The 12228-nt window shown below is 35.8% G+C and overlaps 2 protein-coding genes and 2 non-coding genes across 10 annotated transcripts; 3 read left to right on the top strand and 1 right to left on the bottom strand.

The window, feature by feature from the left end:
- LOC127796234 (SAGA-associated factor 11) lies at window positions 1-4224 on the top strand. 5 transcript variants are annotated; one of them, XM_052328273.1, is made up of 4 exons: window positions 1-142; window positions 1278-1399; window positions 2781-3092; window positions 3372-3708. In XM_052328273.1, exons 2-4 carry the CDS (start codon window positions 1358-1360, stop codon window positions 3552-3554), a joined length of 537 nt encoding a protein of 178 aa, XP_052184233.1. In that variant the 5' UTR covers window positions 1-142; window positions 1278-1357; the 3' UTR covers window positions 3555-3708. The 5 variants fall into 5 exon arrangements, with proteins under 5 accessions (XP_052184233.1, XP_052184234.1, XP_052184236.1 ...); XM_052328274.1 differs by having other exon boundaries at window positions 32-142; window positions 1261-1399; XM_052328276.1 differs by having other exon boundaries at window positions 79-171; window positions 1276-1399.
- A 488-nt stretch (window positions 4225-4712) lies between these two features.
- TRNAE-CUC (transfer RNA glutamic acid (anticodon CUC)) lies at window positions 4713-4785 on the bottom strand. Its single transcript has one exon. It is a non-coding gene; the product is annotated as a tRNA-Glu (tRNA).
- Window positions 4786-9202: 4417 nt separating this feature from the next.
- On the top strand, window positions 9203-11960 carry LOC127796769 (probable N-acetyltransferase HLS1). 3 transcript variants are annotated; one of them, XM_052329145.1, is made up of 3 exons: window positions 9203-9611; window positions 9730-10755; window positions 11687-11960. In XM_052329145.1, the coding sequence occupies exons 1-2, from the start codon at window positions 9438-9440 to the stop codon at window positions 10720-10722; spliced, it is 1167 nt and encodes a 388-aa protein (XP_052185105.1). In that variant the 5' UTR covers window positions 9203-9437; the 3' UTR covers window positions 10723-10755; window positions 11687-11960. The 3 variants fall into 3 exon arrangements, with proteins under 3 accessions (XP_052185105.1, XP_052185106.1, XP_052185103.1); XM_052329146.1 differs by lacking the exon at window positions 11687-11960 and adding an exon at window positions 11102-11603; XM_052329143.1 differs by lacking the exon at window positions 11687-11960 and having other exon boundaries at window positions 9730-11604.
- Window positions 11961-12145: 185 nt separating this feature from the next.
- Window positions 12146-12219, top strand: TRNAI-UAU (transfer RNA isoleucine (anticodon UAU)). The gene has a single exon. It is a non-coding gene; the product is annotated as a tRNA-Ile (tRNA).
- Window positions 12220-12228: the final 9 nt, after the last annotated feature.

The following is a 12228-nucleotide window of genomic DNA, read 5'->3' as shown; positions in this document are numbered from 1 at the left end:
CTTGATTTCTTCGCGGATCCGTCTGCCCGGCTCTAGGCGTGCGTTCGTTCGACAGAAACGGAAAGGGGAAAACATATATTTCTGCAATTTTAATATATACAGAAAGAAGTTTCGCAATCGACGAACTTCAAAACATCTCTTCGTGAGCGCTCTCTCTCTCTCTCTCTCTCTCTAGGTCACATTCATACACAAATTTTGTTGTATCTTTTTGTAAAGCTTTTGTCTTCTTGAATCTTGATATTGTTGCCTTCTGCATTTCTTCCTTTGCTGCCAGCAATTTCGCGTCAATAATTGTCCTTATCGCAGACCGAATCCGTTTCGTTTGATGGTTTTACAGCGATTGCTTATACCTTGATTCGATTTCTAGAATCAAAGATCGACGATACTTTGTGTTAATTTATTGGTTCAAAACCATAAAAAGTTATTGCAGTTCTTAGTTGAAGTCCAATTATTTAATTTTTCTGTTAATAAGGATGGTTTGCAGTAAGCCTGTTGGTGGTTCATGAACTCCGATCTGAAAAATGTATGGACGGAGCTTTGGTTTTGTGTCAGCTTCAGATTATATAAATTCTTAACGGTCAAACTGTAGCAATACCTCTAGTGCTAAGCCATGCTCGTTAGATATATTTTCACGTGCATGATTCTGCTTTGATTGTGTGCATTATGAGGAATAATGTCTGAAACTTAATGACTCTAGATTTAGTTCTGGGAGCTCTGTGCTTGAATTGATTCTTGAGAACATAAATATCGTGCAGTTATTTTTATTATCTCTCTACTCTTATCACTAATTGGTAGATTGTGGTGAACTTGGTGGTGCTCTTTTATGGTGATTGTTAGGGATTTTGAATTATTTGTTTCCATGACTTACATTGAGTTATCAATGACGGGTTGAGAGTTGAGTTCTCTGATTAATGCAGGGATCATCTTTTCTTGAGGTTTTCTATCTTCTATGCTTTTTGTTTGCTTTTCCGGTAATTTTTGTGGTCCAATGATCAATTCAGTGTCATTTGGGATCACCTGTTAAGTTCCTAGGTGAAGGAAATAGTCATCATCCAAGCACAGGTCCCCCTAATATCAGTGTGAAGATGTACATGATTCTTTTTTGGTATAATACCTTGCTCCCTTTCCATATTATAATTCTCCAAGTTAACAAGCATGACCCTCCATGTTGTGGATAAGAATGGATTTAGGTTTTCTAAGCACCCTTCCTCTGCTATTTTCCATGCCAACTCAGTTCTGGCCCTTTTTAATCATAAATAGTCTGACAATTTTTGCAGGGTTATAAAGCCACGCCCTTCCAACTGAAGCTTCTGCAAGTTGGCATCTTACTAGAGCCAGAAGCTCTCTGTCAAGTATCATGTCCACGCCAAATGATGAAAATTTATCTGCTCATGCCCAGGTATACATGCATCTTCCTAATCCTAATCGTAAGTTTTTGCAAATAGTAGAATGATTGGTGTTTGACTTTTCGCTCTAGCTATATATTTTGTAGCTGTGACAATCTTTATACGCAAGAAGGAATACTTCATGGAGAAAAATATCATATTGAGAAATTTCTTTTTTTTTTTGGGGGGGGGGGTGTGGGAATGGGGGAGGGAAGGGTGTTAAAATTAACTTTAGGAGATATGATAAAGGAACACATTACATATTTTGGTTTTAACTGAACTTATTGCCTTGTTTGAACAGCAAGGATGAGAAACATAGGACCCTAGGAATTGGAAAAATGGTGAATGGAGTTGAGTTTAAAAATATAAGGGAAGAACATGGAAGTGGCTGAAGAACAGTGGTTTGTAAAACCCATATCAATGGTCATGAAATGTCCCTTCTTGTCAATTGTCAATCTTTGTGCAGTAAAAAGAGAATTGTAAATCCTAATATTCTAATTTTTGATAGAATAGTTCTTGTGCAAATGTGCTTGTCAACTGCTAAGCGTGATAATTAATTCTAGGCATGTTAGGAAGCTTGTGACTAATAGATCCAGTTATTTAGCTTAGTTGATCAGCACCCCCCACCAAAAAAAAAAAAAAAAGAGGAGGAGAAAGAGGAAGAAGAAAGAAGTAAAAAATCTGGAAGCTTAACCCGCAGAAGTTTTGGCACTTTAATACTGTCAATGGCCTCATAGGCTCAGCTCTTTGCCACTACCCTTTTGCAGCTCATTCTGCCAAATATCTTTCACCAAAGCCATCATTCATTGGTTTTGAATTTGCACTTGTTTAAGAATAGATCTCTGGCAGCTATTGGACCTGTTACATTTGTAAGTGCCAATTAAGTAGTCTCAAAGCTTGCACTTTTTCTTCTTGCGTTGGGTTGATAATTTGTTTTTCTTCCTTGGAGCTGAGGGCAGTCTGGAGGAGAGAGAGGTAGAAAAAAAGCTCTTCAGCATCAGCCCCTATTTTGTTTATTTTGAAGAACTGTTGGTGTCTCGATGTGAAAGTTATAAGTGATATTTGTCCAGATTGTTTTGGTGGAAATTTGGAAATCTCTCATTAAACATGCTCTGTGTCACTGATCGTACTTTCTATGCACATGCCAGCTTCAGTAATGAACCTGTATCACCTTGACTTGTTAAGTAATTATATGTTCCCTCACATCCTCGCCCATGCCTCTGTTTCATTGCGAGAAGGAAAAGAGAAAAAAAATAAGGAAAGGCCAAATTCCGTGGATCCTGGATCAAAATGAACCCACTGGACTTGCCCATATGTATTATAAATGCTAGATAGGTCCCTGCTACCATCCCAAGTATTGTTGTAATTTTATTGTTTTTTTATGTTGTCTTGCAGATTTCTTCTCATGTTTTCAATGACCTTCTTGATTCGATTATTGTTGATGTTGCGTCCGAGTGTCATCGGATAGCAAGGTTAGGTCTTGATCATTATTTGGAAGAAGAGGAGGAAGAGTTGAAACTGTCAGCCGAAGCCCAAGCCAGAGCGACTGATCCAAGTAATAGTGGCGAAACAAATGCCAAATATGTGGTTGATATATTTGGACAAACCCATCCTCCTGTTGCTAATGAGGTATTTGAGTGCATGAACTGTGGGCGAGCCATTATGGCTGGAAGATTTGCTCCTCATTTGGAGAAATGCATGGGAAAGGTAAATTATCTTCTGTTTCCCTGTACTTATCAATGCTTTTAACCTAGTTTGGACCCCTTCTTTTTTCTTTCTTTTTTTTTTTTTTTTGAGTTGGGGGGGGGGGGGGGGGGGGGGGTGGTTCTTAGTACTTATCTCAATAAATTCATTTCCTGCTGCCCCACTTTCATAAAATTCGGTTCTTCCATTTCTCATATTGTCTTTAGGAATACGTTTCATAAAGTTCGGTATATATATATCCGTTTGGCCTTATGTTTTCCACTTTTATGTAATTTGTTACAGGGTAGAAAGGCCCGTCCGAAGACAACAAGAAGTAGCACAGCTGCACAGAACCGGTACTCACGAGGCAGCCCTGTCTCCACCTACTCCCCGTATTCTAGTTCAACCAGCACGAACCGTTTACCAAATGGAACACCCGGTGTTGCAGGTGAGCATTACTCAAATGGCACCTTGGAAGAGACATGAGGGAAACTTGAAAAAGGACAGGCTGACAGATACCACTTCAAATCAATCACCAAGAAATCCATGTTATAGCAGCCTAGGATGAATGCTCTGTGATCACAATCTCTGGTGTTTATTATTATTATTATTATTATTATTGTTTATTTATTTTCCTTCCTATCTTTTCTTCTCAAAGTGGTTTTGTTTATTCCTTGCAATACAATGTGTTTTAGGTGATAGTAATATCCATTCCTGAAGGGACATTGGCTACAAGCGCTGATGACAAGTAGAAGTAAAACAGGTTTTGAAACGGAGACTCTTTACCAGTAGGTTTACCATCTTTCAACCCTCTAATTCCATACATCAAGTCTTCAAGGAGTGGCCTGAAGAGCATCTGAGATGTTCCACAGTGGATAAAAATCCTTAATGCATAAGCTCATTGTCCTGTTTGATTCTGGGGAAAGATTGTAGCCAAAGCTGAGTTTCTTGTTTGTCTGCTTGCTCTTTTTTTTTTTTTTTTCAAATCCAAACTAGAAGGGAAAATCCCATATCTGAGTGGCACCACTGAGCCGAGGACTTCAGAGTATTTGGCTGCCCATTTGGTTTCCCCTATAATGCTTGCACTTGTGAACAAGGCTGGGTAAAAGTCGTGTTAGGGATTTCCCTGATATCATAAATCTAAGTTTTTCTGCCATCAAACAGGTAGTTGAAATGGTCAAGGAATCAATTGTGTTACAAAAATAGGAATAAGGTTAGTTCATGGAGCACTCAAAATTGACTCTTTTGAGTGCATCAACGCCCTTGTCCCTTGGACAAGGCTGGTATTGGTATTTCAAATTTCCAAGGAGATTTGATGCATTCATTGGGGAGAGGAAATAGTTTGGAAATTCATTTGAGTCTTTTAAATTTAGTTAAGTTAAAGAGTTTAATAAATTATAGTTACGTTTTAATATTTAATAATTAATTTTTAGTATTTAATATTTATTAAACTAATGAAGAGATAACAACTTGGGTGAATTCTCCAAACTCACTGAATTACAGTTCTGGCATCCACAGAACAAAGAGTCAAGAAACCCATCCCCGCAAGTGATTAGAGAATAACTGCCAGTGAAGCTTATACAATTTCTCCAAAAAAAAAAAAAAACAAGTAACGCATCGTAAAAAGCAGGGGAATTAATTCTATTCCGTTGCCGGGAATCGAACCCGGGTCTTTCGGGTGAGAGCCGAATATCCTAACCGACTAGACTACAACGGAGATATGCTACGATTGATGCCACATAGAATATTGATTTGATAAGATCATTTAAAGAGAGTATTTTAAATATGAAATGAATTGGGTTCTATCTCAATAAAATGATTTATTTTTTAATTAATAATTTAAAGAATATGATGCAGGCAATATACAATGTCTTTCATGCGACATACTATTTTGTTTTGATTTTAAAGTAGTGTAGTGTAGTAGATACATACATACATAATTGAATAATTTTATTATTTTAAAAAGTGCATGCATGAAAATATTTTTTATTGGGTGATTCAAGCACTTAATTGATTAAGTGATTCGTTAATTATACTTGTAAAAAATGTGTTTTTTTTTTTTATGAAAAAGAGAGAGAAGCGTTTCATTAATTATAAGTGAATATTATTTAGAGTTGATGCAAAATTATCCCTCTCCAATGCAAAGACTTTTTAGTAAAAAGAAATTAACTTTATCCAATGCACAATACATTTATATATATATATATATGAATACAAACGAGGATTTAGGTCTCAAAATTGGATGTTGGAATCAGTTAAGGGAGGGGTGAAATGAGTTTAGGGTGACACTACTAAAGCACTGTTCCATTCATTCATATATACATATATATATATATAATATTATATACATACCTTTCAGAATACGTTACTTTTTTCAGAATTTTTTTTTTTTTTTTTTGTGGGGTCCTAATTATATCCTAATTGCGATGGACAGATTCTAAATGGCTGCAGTACATGAAAGCAACGAGACAGACAGCATAATGCATTCAAGGAATTTAAGACACATGGCAATCACGAATGGTGCCAGCGTTTGTGGTGGGATAATTGGAAATTATGACTTTAATATTAATTGAGCCCTCTCTCTCTCTCTCTCTCTCTCTCTCTCATCTAATAATGGAATGGAATTGCATGATTTGTAACGCGCGATGAATAAATTAGGAAATTAGAAGATGCTTTAAAATTATTATTATAATATAATAATGATTGTTAATTGGTTCCAATCGGATGAGTACCAATAATATCAAAAGTTATCAAAATTTTCTTATTTTTTTTTGTCATTAAAAGTTTATCAAATTATGGAACATAAAAAAATCGCTAGCTTGTTCTTAATAACGTACGTAATCAAGAGGTGTTTATTAAATGATTTAATCTGATAAGTATTATTATGGCTTCTGTCAGTATTTTTTAAATTGATATGAGTTTACAGCTGATCACACGAGTATAAATACAAATATAAATACAAATACAAATACAAATACGCTTCTTCCATCTAGATGATGTCTGATTCAAAAAGTTACATAATTAATGCTTATTGCTTATGAGAAAAAATGGGCCTTGCATGGACAAATGAGGCACTACGTACACAATGGTGTTTAAATGGTTGTCCGACTACTTTCTTAGACGAATTCAGGCATTGATTGAATTTGAATATTTTCTTGTTATTACTCGATGGACCACACTAGCTAAAACATAAAAAAAAAAAAAAAATTACTTTTCCCCTTCTCTCAAAAAGGGAGTGTTTAGGTTACTTTTAAGTATTCAAATATTAGATTAATGGGAGAGAAGAAGAAGTTAAACAAAAGATTAGCAGCCCCAGTGAACATTTGAGTTTTGACATGAATTAATAGATCGAGCTGATGAGATTGATCTTGCAAGCGTAGTTATTGTTCCATCTATTCACTTATAAATATTTATAATTGTTATTGCTTTAATACAATAATAATTTTATAATATAAGAAAGTGCAATGTGAGTGGCTCAACAAAGCACGAATGGCATTCAAGATGCTTGCTTGTCTCGAAGCGTCTAGAGAATTTTAGAGTGTTTAGAGAGTCCCAAAACATTACGAGAGTCTCAAAATATCCCAAAGAGTCTAGAAATCTCCAAAATAGCGTCGGAGTATCAAGTGACTAAGAGATCCTTAAAGTGGTGTAGAAGTCCCACATGATTGAGAGACTTGTAAAAAAAGTAGTAAGTTAAGAGTGCGAGTGAGTCCACTCATGAATTTTTCAATACTTAAATCAATATCGATTAAAAGAGAAATTAAAGTTTTAGTGGCGTCACAAATATACCTTTATTACGAAGAAGAATTTTTTATTTAAAAGATGAAGGAGACTAACAAGTGGCATGTGACTCGTGATAGACATCTTGGATGAATCTTTGATCGATTCAACCATGGGCCTTCGCCTCATTAGGTTGGCATGGGTCTCTCAATGCCCTAGGGGTCACTCAATGCGCCCGAGGTCACCCAGTGTGCGGGGGGGAAGGAGTCACTGGCTACCCGCGCACGGGGGAAGACTCACTCAATTGATCGCGCGGGGGGAGGGGTGGCGTGATCGAGAGAGTGGCTCGGTCACCCCCTCAGCCCCGCGCGGGCCTGCTGCCTGGCTTGCGTGCTTATCCTCCACATGGCTTCACCTTCCCTTAGCCATTTTTTTCCACAACACTCGATTCCGCCTCGCCTCGTGATGGGCTTACCCAGTACACTGTGGCCCCTTTTTAATGCACTCGGACTTTTTTGTTTGGGCATAACAATAACCTGTCATTATCAATTTAAGGGATTGACAATACTAGTAGTGCCTCGGCTCAATTATTGAGATTTTACATTTGAGTTTTGGGTGGTAGATGGTAGATGGTGGATGGTCGATGGCTCATGGCATGCCATGGTTGGTTGCTGCAATTGATGATTGTCATCGGGACAGTCGTACAGTCTCTCTTGTAATAATTAATTTCATGTTTATCTTTAAATTGTTAATTATTAAGAAAATTCAAACTTTTAACAAACAAACATCTGAATTTTCTTTGAACTCTTATACGGAAGGAAACCCAGTAATTAATATTTTGATCATATCCTCTTGATCTCTCTCTCTCTCTCTGCGTAAATTCAATTCAAACAAACAGGGTTGGTTTAAAAGAACAAATGATAATAATAATAATAATAATAATTTATAGAAGAAGACAACATTCATGTGAGAGCACATGGCATGATGTGATTGCTAGTTTCTAATTAATGGATCCACTTATTTAGCCGAAATCAAGAGTTAATTATTATCATAATCATAGTGCGTGCAATGATGAGAACCCCAACTTCTTCATTCAGCGCGAAAGAAACTTACAAACCCCCCAAAGAGCATCAATCTAACAATGGATCTAATAATTGATAAATCATATTATATTATATTGAAAAAGAATCCTAATTATGTGTAAAAAAAATATGGTCAGAATAATAATATAGTTATTGGAAAAGAGAAAATAATTAGAGTTTTGATTTATCATTATAAAACTATCATTATATATGATTAGATTCTAACAAAATTTAAGAACCTATAATAATGGAGATTGGTACTTAATATTTATTTATTTATTTTTATAACATCCATGCACCCTGGCGTGAGGCTGAGGTTATCCTAACGTCTTTAGGCTTAAATTGAATTAATTAATAAATGGTTGGTTAAGCACTAAAGATAACATAATGACACAATAATATTAATATCAATCACCTTTTTGTCAACCATCATTGTTGAAATGCCTTGGCCCTTTGGTTGATAGATCATCAACATTGAGAACATTCCTCCACGTGGGCCACATCTATTAATTTGTAACGACAACGACATATGGTATATATATATATATTAATTGAGTAATATAATAGTCATACTTTTTATAACTATAAATAAATATATAAGTCTAAAATTTATATATGCCTGGTTGATCTTTGCTTTTTAACTATATACTTAACGTAATTCTTTTTCTTTCTGCTTGTTAACATTGAATTAATAATTAATAATTTATTAATTCAATAAATAATATATAATTAATATTAAGTTAGGCCATCTCATACAAATTCTTTTTTATATATTGTTATTAATGTGACTCAAAATTTAAATTTGATTGAGTTTGGTATTTTTAATTTGATTGTAATTATGATTTTAAATTTAACTGTAATTAGAATGTTGTCAAATTTAATTTATCTTATTTGGAAGAATATTCTCGTGAATTATTTTCTGATTATGATATGATTTCTTGTGTGTGTCTATAAATAATTTTAAATTTATAAATAATTGTTTAATATTTTAAAATTAGTTACAACTATATTACTTTTGTTGTAATAATATTTACTTAATAATATGTTAGGTGTGTCAATATTACTTTTATACTAGTAATTATTTGCTTAGTAATATTTTTGTTCTTTCTATTCATAGTTTTTTTAATTTGAATTTTTTATGTAAAATTATGTATTGGTATATATAATTGTTGGTTTGATCGTGATTTATTATCTATTCAATTTCGTAACATATATATATATATACACACACCCTATTAGCTTGTATATGGCGGGTGATGTATGGTGAACATTTTAAGCCAACAGTTATAAACCTATAAATATACGCACACACCCCATTAGCTTGTATATAGCGGGTGATATGGTGAACATTTTAAGCCAACAGTTATAAACCTAATAGATATATAAAGCTGGCTACCTTCCTTTTCTTGCCTGTGGCGTTCGCTTTCATTTTCTCTCTTGGAAGAAGCCTTTTCTACTACTGTTTCAACTTCTCATCACTAAGAGAGCAAGAAACCCTTTTTGGGTTCTGATATATATATATATATGTATGTATGCGTAACCAGCATATATATATACATATATAGAAATGGCATTTAGAGAGTTCACTATAAGAAGGTACAACGGCCAAAGGGATAGAGCTGCAGTGGAAGATCTTGAAAGAAGATGCGAAGTAGGGCCAGCCAAGCATGTGTTCTTGTTCACAGATTCTCTTGGTGACCCCATTTGCAGAATCCGAAACAGTCCCCTTTACAAGATGCTGGTACAAAACTTAACTTTTCTTTGATTTTCTCACTATTTTAATCTCTTCTTTGTTATATATATATATGTATATATATAGATAGATGTATATCTAATTAATTTGATGACAAACTTGTTAGGTGGCTGAATTGGAAAATGAGCTTGTAGGTGTAATTCAAGGCTCTATAAAGATTGTCACTCTTCACAAAGGCCTGGCCAAGGTTGGTTATTTGTTAGGCTTAAGAGTCTGCCCTTTTCATCGCCGGAAAGGGATTGCTTCAAGCTTGGTTCACCATTTGGAAGAATGGTTTGTTGCTAATCAAGTAGATTATGTTTATATGGCCACTGAGAAACACAACCGAGCCTCGGTTAATCTCTTCATGAACAAGCTAGGGTTTGTCAAGTTCAGGACTCCATCAATCCTGGTGCAACCAGTGATTCACAATTTTTCTTTCCATTTACGGCCCAAGATTGAGATTTTGAAGCTCAAGATAGAGCAGGCTGAGTTTCTGTACAAAAAGTTCATGGCTTCAAGCACTGAGTTTTTCCCTCTTGACATAGACAAAGTGCTTGGAAACAAGCTGAGCTTGGGGACATGGGTGGCCTATCGGCGAGGCGAGTCGCCGGGTGACCAATTTGGGGGAGGAGGAGAGGTTCCAAAGAGCTGGGCAATGCTTAGTGTTTGGAACAGTGGAGAGATTTTCAAGCTGAGGATGGGGAAATCAACGCTGCCTTGCTTCTCATATGAAATGTCCTCAAGATTCATCACTAGGGTTTTCCCATGCTTGAAAGTCATGCCTCAACTGCCTGATTTCTTTGACCTTTTCGGATTCTACTTCATCTATGGGGTGCACCATCAGGGTCCATTGTCCGGCAAGCTGGTCCGGACCCTCTGCAAGTTTGTGCACAATATGGCTAGGAATTCCCAGGAGGACTGCATTAAGGTTATAGTCACAGAAGTTGGAGATGGTGATCGCGGGCTGAAGCTTCACATCCCCCATTGGAAGTTACTCTCTTACCCGGACGACTTGTGGTGCATAAAGGCCTTGAAGAATGAAGACAAGACAGCCCTACATGAATTGACTACAACCCCACCAAGAAGAGCCCTTTTTTTAGATCCCAGAGACGTATGAATTCGCAGTCATTAACTTTTCTGTGTGTACTGGGTAAGTACACTAACTCAGAAATCATACATAATAATAAATTTAAGCACAAAACATAAAAATATGTAAGTATATATAGACTCACCTTAGCTATAAAGAGATTTAAATTATAATGACAAAAAATCTCATTATAAATAGTCCCTTGTCAATAGATGTAAAAATTATATGGTGAAATTGATCTTTATATTCCTATCTATCAAATATGGGGCCGAGGCATTAAAATTATAGCTTCCAAGAGATGGTTTCCATAAATGGGTGCCCCCCCATGGTGGTGACTTTGTTGGTACTCAACACCATTTAATTTGCTTTCGGTTTGAGAATTGGACTGATCAATGACGTGGGGTTGTAGGACGAGTGGTCCATGCATATATACATCTTATTGATCTTGTCCCATCTGTGCGCGCGCTCAGGGCTGGAGAAACCTAACCAGCTGGCCTCTCTTGCACCATCGTCCCGTCGCGTCGAGATCAATCACCTGACTCTCAAACACTGTAACAATAAATATAAAACTGTTTTTAAGTACTACTATAAAAGTAATTAGCTAGGTATTCAATTTGATATTACTGAAATCAGTCCGATTCTAGCTGTTTGCATCTCTCTGTAAACGGCGTCTATGGCATATTTTAATTAAGGGTTGGGACTGTGTGTGTGTGTGTGCGTGCATGGGTGCGTATGTGTTTTCTTTAATCTTGGTCTGATTTCACTTTCCATGGCCTTAAAGTTGATTAATACACATGTAATGGCCCTTGTCACGGGTTGATCAGTTAAGTAATTAGACAAGCATCAGCGGCTATGCTTGTGTCCTCTCTTACCATATAGCTAGCATCTCTCTCTCTCTCTCTCTGCATATATATCTTCTTCTTTTTTTTTTTTTTTTTATTTCACACACATATATATCAACTCTCTTTTTTGTTGAAACGTCTGATTATTGTAGGCCAGCAAATTATTAAAGTCCACCTAACAGTTCCAAAATGATGATGGCGATTAATTTCATTGAGGAAGCTTAATTATGTGTGTGTCAGAAGTTTGCAGAAGGTAGCCAAACAAACCAAGACATTGTAAAGGACAGATTGACTCCTCGATGGATGAGTATACCTGAATTTCTTCATCTATATATTTTGCTGGATATACTTGACTCTGGGTTTTCCTGTTTAAGGAAATGTTATATATTTTCCAATTGTTTAGTTGAAATAACTCCCATCTAATTAAAATATTTGAAGGAAAGAAGACACATAAGAGGACACTGATCAATGATCATGATTTTATACGGTCGCATTTATACTGAAATTATTTATGAATTTTTACATCCGTTATATTATCAATAGGGACACATCCTCATGTTGGAAGTTCACTTAAAAAAGTTATAAATTAATTAACAAGAATGAAATGAAGAGGTCCCGTAGCTCAGTTGGTTAGAGCGTTGGTCTTATGAGCCGAAGGTCGCGGGTTCGAGCCCCGCCGGGACCAATTTTGTTT

Source organism: Diospyros lotus, chromosome 3 (genome assembly GCF_014633365.1).
Source record: "Diospyros lotus cultivar Yz01 chromosome 3, ASM1463336v1, whole genome shotgun sequence".
NCBI classification, from domain to species: domain Eukaryota; kingdom Viridiplantae; phylum Streptophyta; class Magnoliopsida; order Ericales; family Ebenaceae; genus Diospyros; species Diospyros lotus.
The sequence above is the reverse complement of the archived record's forward strand: the minus strand, read 5'-3'. Positions and strand labels throughout refer to the sequence as shown.

Bases quoted from the DNA above. Each gene is read 5' to 3' on its own strand.
- LOC127796234 (XM_052328273.1), top strand. From the start codon at position 1,358: ATGTCCACGCCAAATGATGAAAATTTATCTGCTCATGCCCAG. The intron at 1,400-2,780 runs GTATACATGCAT...GTTGTCTTGCAG, and splicing joins ATTTATCTGCTCATGCCCAG to ATTTCTTCTCATGTTTTCAA. The intron at 3,093-3,371 runs GTAAATTATCTT...AATTTGTTACAG, and splicing joins TGGAGAAATGCATGGGAAAG to GGTAGAAAGGCCCGTCCGAA.
- LOC127796769 (XM_052329145.1), top strand. From the start codon at position 9,438: ATGGCATTTAGAGAGTTCACTATAAGAAGGTACAACGGCCAAAGGGAT. The intron at 9,612-9,729 runs GTACAAAACTTA...CAAACTTGTTAG, and splicing joins GTCCCCTTTACAAGATGCTG to GTGGCTGAATTGGAAAATGA.